At 55.9% G+C, this 2,272-nt stretch overlaps 1 protein-coding gene across 1 annotated transcript in view; it reads left to right on the top strand.

Moving 5' to 3' along the window:
- Positions 1-2,272, top strand: part of NOTCH3 (notch 3) — an 89,934-nt gene that overhangs the window by 41,355 nt on the left and 46,307 nt on the right. The window contains exon 3 of the mRNA XM_011953405.1: positions 819-897. Coding sequence (XP_011808795.1) covers positions 819-897 — 79 coding nt within the window. The remainder of the gene's footprint in view (positions 1-818; positions 898-2,272) is intronic.

Raw genomic sequence — 2,272 nt, 5'->3', positions numbered from 1 at the left:
TTCTGTTTTTCTCGATCTTCCTTTCTCCATCACCCTCTTTTTGACACGAGCACGCATGGACATACACACTGTGTCCCCACACCTGATCGAATGTACACAGTTCTCCACTAGCTCAGACCCAGCCACACCCTGGACCCGTCTGGCAGGACAGTTAGACTATGCCACACCCTAGAGGGACACAGCCCTTAGGGATGGCGATGTTGGACAGGGCAGCACATGCCTTGTGCCAGTTGCCCCTCCCTTCAACACACACCCTATTCCAGCAACGCCCAGCTCTGGCTGCTCCTGGAGATGCTGTGCTCACTCGTGGGTACATGCCTTGGTCCCTCTCCCAAGAGCACAACGCAGGCCTGCCTGGCTGGAGTAGATGCCCATCAGGGAAAGGAAGACCCATGGCCCTAGGAACCCCTGCCCCTTCCCCTTCTATTACCCCTGAACCTGGACTTGAAGCCCCAGACCTCCCTGTAACACTCAGCACCCTTACTTCCTGTCTCGGCACACCCCATTCTGCACATCTTGACTCTGGCAGCTTCCCGAGCCCCCACATCTGGCACAAGACAGCCCCTCCTCCTGCCCGCCCTTGCTTTGTGGTTCCCAGAGCTCGAGCTGGCAGGGACAGCTGCAGTCTCAACAGCTGGGGCTGGGGCGGGGGGTGGGGGGGCCGTGGGAACTGTGGATGGGGGGACTCCCTGCATCCGCAGAGACGCCCCCAGCCCCATGCAGCTGTTGCCTGGTGGAGGGAAGGAGGGGGTTTGTCACTTGGGCCTGGGGTTCCTGGGCACCTGGCTGATCCTCCACCTTCCTTCGCCCCCACACAGCCCCCCCTTGCCTGGACGGAAGCCCGTGTGCAAATGGAGGTCGTTGCACCCAGCTGCCCTCCCGGGAGGCTGCCTGCCTGTGAGTGCCTGGCTCAGAGCCACCAGTGGGCCCTGTGTGGGGGGTGCGATTTGTCTTCTCCCTCTGCTTCTGTGTTCACCATGTATGTCTCTACCACTTCCTACATGTGTGTGGCTTGGGCAACTTCTTGTGTTTCCCCATTGGAAACTGAGCAGGGGCTCTGCAGTCTTCTTGGCCTGGGTTCAAGTCCCACATCATGTTGCTGACCGGCTAGGAATTAAACTCTTTATGTCTCAGTGTCATGGTCTGCAAAATGGACCTAGTAATCCGAGCTTCACAGTTCTTGGCCACCTGAGGTCACATGTAAAGCTCCCCATGAGGCAGGTATTATTCAATTAACAAATTGTCAGGGACCAATGGCAGTGGCTCACACCCTCCACGCCTCTCCTGTCTCTCAACATTTGGTGGTGGGGGACATAGGAGGCCTATAATACAGTCCCACAGTCACTTACTTGCACTGTGACTTTGGGCTAGTCACTTTCCCTCTCTGATCATCATTGCATCTGTGAAATAGGGTATGCTTCACCCTGGTGACTGTGAAGGGGCTTAACAATTTAGTTGTTAGATATCGCAAGGAAAGGCAGGGGGTTGCGGGGAGCAGAGCAGAGGCTGGGAAAGAGCTGAGCAGAGACAGAAAGAGCTCAGTTTGAATTCTGGGGTCTGGGACACCTTGAGCATTCAAGCTTTTTGAGCCTCAGTTTTTGCATCTGGAAAATGGGGCAATAATAACTCCTGCATGCACTCAGCATACATTAACTGCTCAGAATACAGTATGTGCTTAACACATAGGCATTATTATAAATAATAATGGTAGGGAGGCAGGAAACAGGTGCTCTAAGGAGAAGTCTCTCAAGGTTATGAGGAAATGCTTGGCTCCTTTCATGCTATCATTAATAACAGCAGTTCACGCAGTAGCCATTAATTGACTCATTAATGTATTCATTTATTCAGCATCATGTGTGCCAAGTACTGGGTCAGTCCCAAGTTGGGTGGGTCTAGGGTGATTTTAGACCCAGAAGAGCCGCTTTGAAGTTACACCTGGATTTCCCACACGGGCTCACCTTTGTGGAGGGCTGAGCCTGACTGAGGGGGTTTCCTGGGTGGGGCTGGGGGGTCTGCGATGGTAGGGCTGGATGGGGAAAAGTGTGACCTTACCTGGAGCCACACACCTGGGAGGGCGAGCGGTGGGGCCGGGCGCCTGCGCAGTGGAGCTCCGCGCCTGGAATACTGCCGACAGGTGAATGCGCCCGCGGCTGCCCCGCCCTTCGACAGGTGAATCACCGGCGTGCACGGCGCCCGGAGCTCGGATCGCCCGGAGTGGAGCGGGCTCAATCCTCCGAGCTGGGCTGTGGGAACCACTGCCTACACGCCCCCC

The sequence above is a fragment of the Colobus angolensis genome, unplaced genomic scaffold, assembly GCF_000951035.1.
Source record: "Colobus angolensis palliatus isolate OR3802 unplaced genomic scaffold, Cang.pa_1.0 Scaffold36, whole genome shotgun sequence".
Lineage (NCBI taxonomy): Eukaryota > Metazoa > Chordata > Mammalia > Primates > Cercopithecidae > Colobus > Colobus angolensis.
The sequence above is the reverse complement of the archived record's forward strand: the minus strand, read 5'-3'. Positions and strand labels throughout refer to the sequence as shown.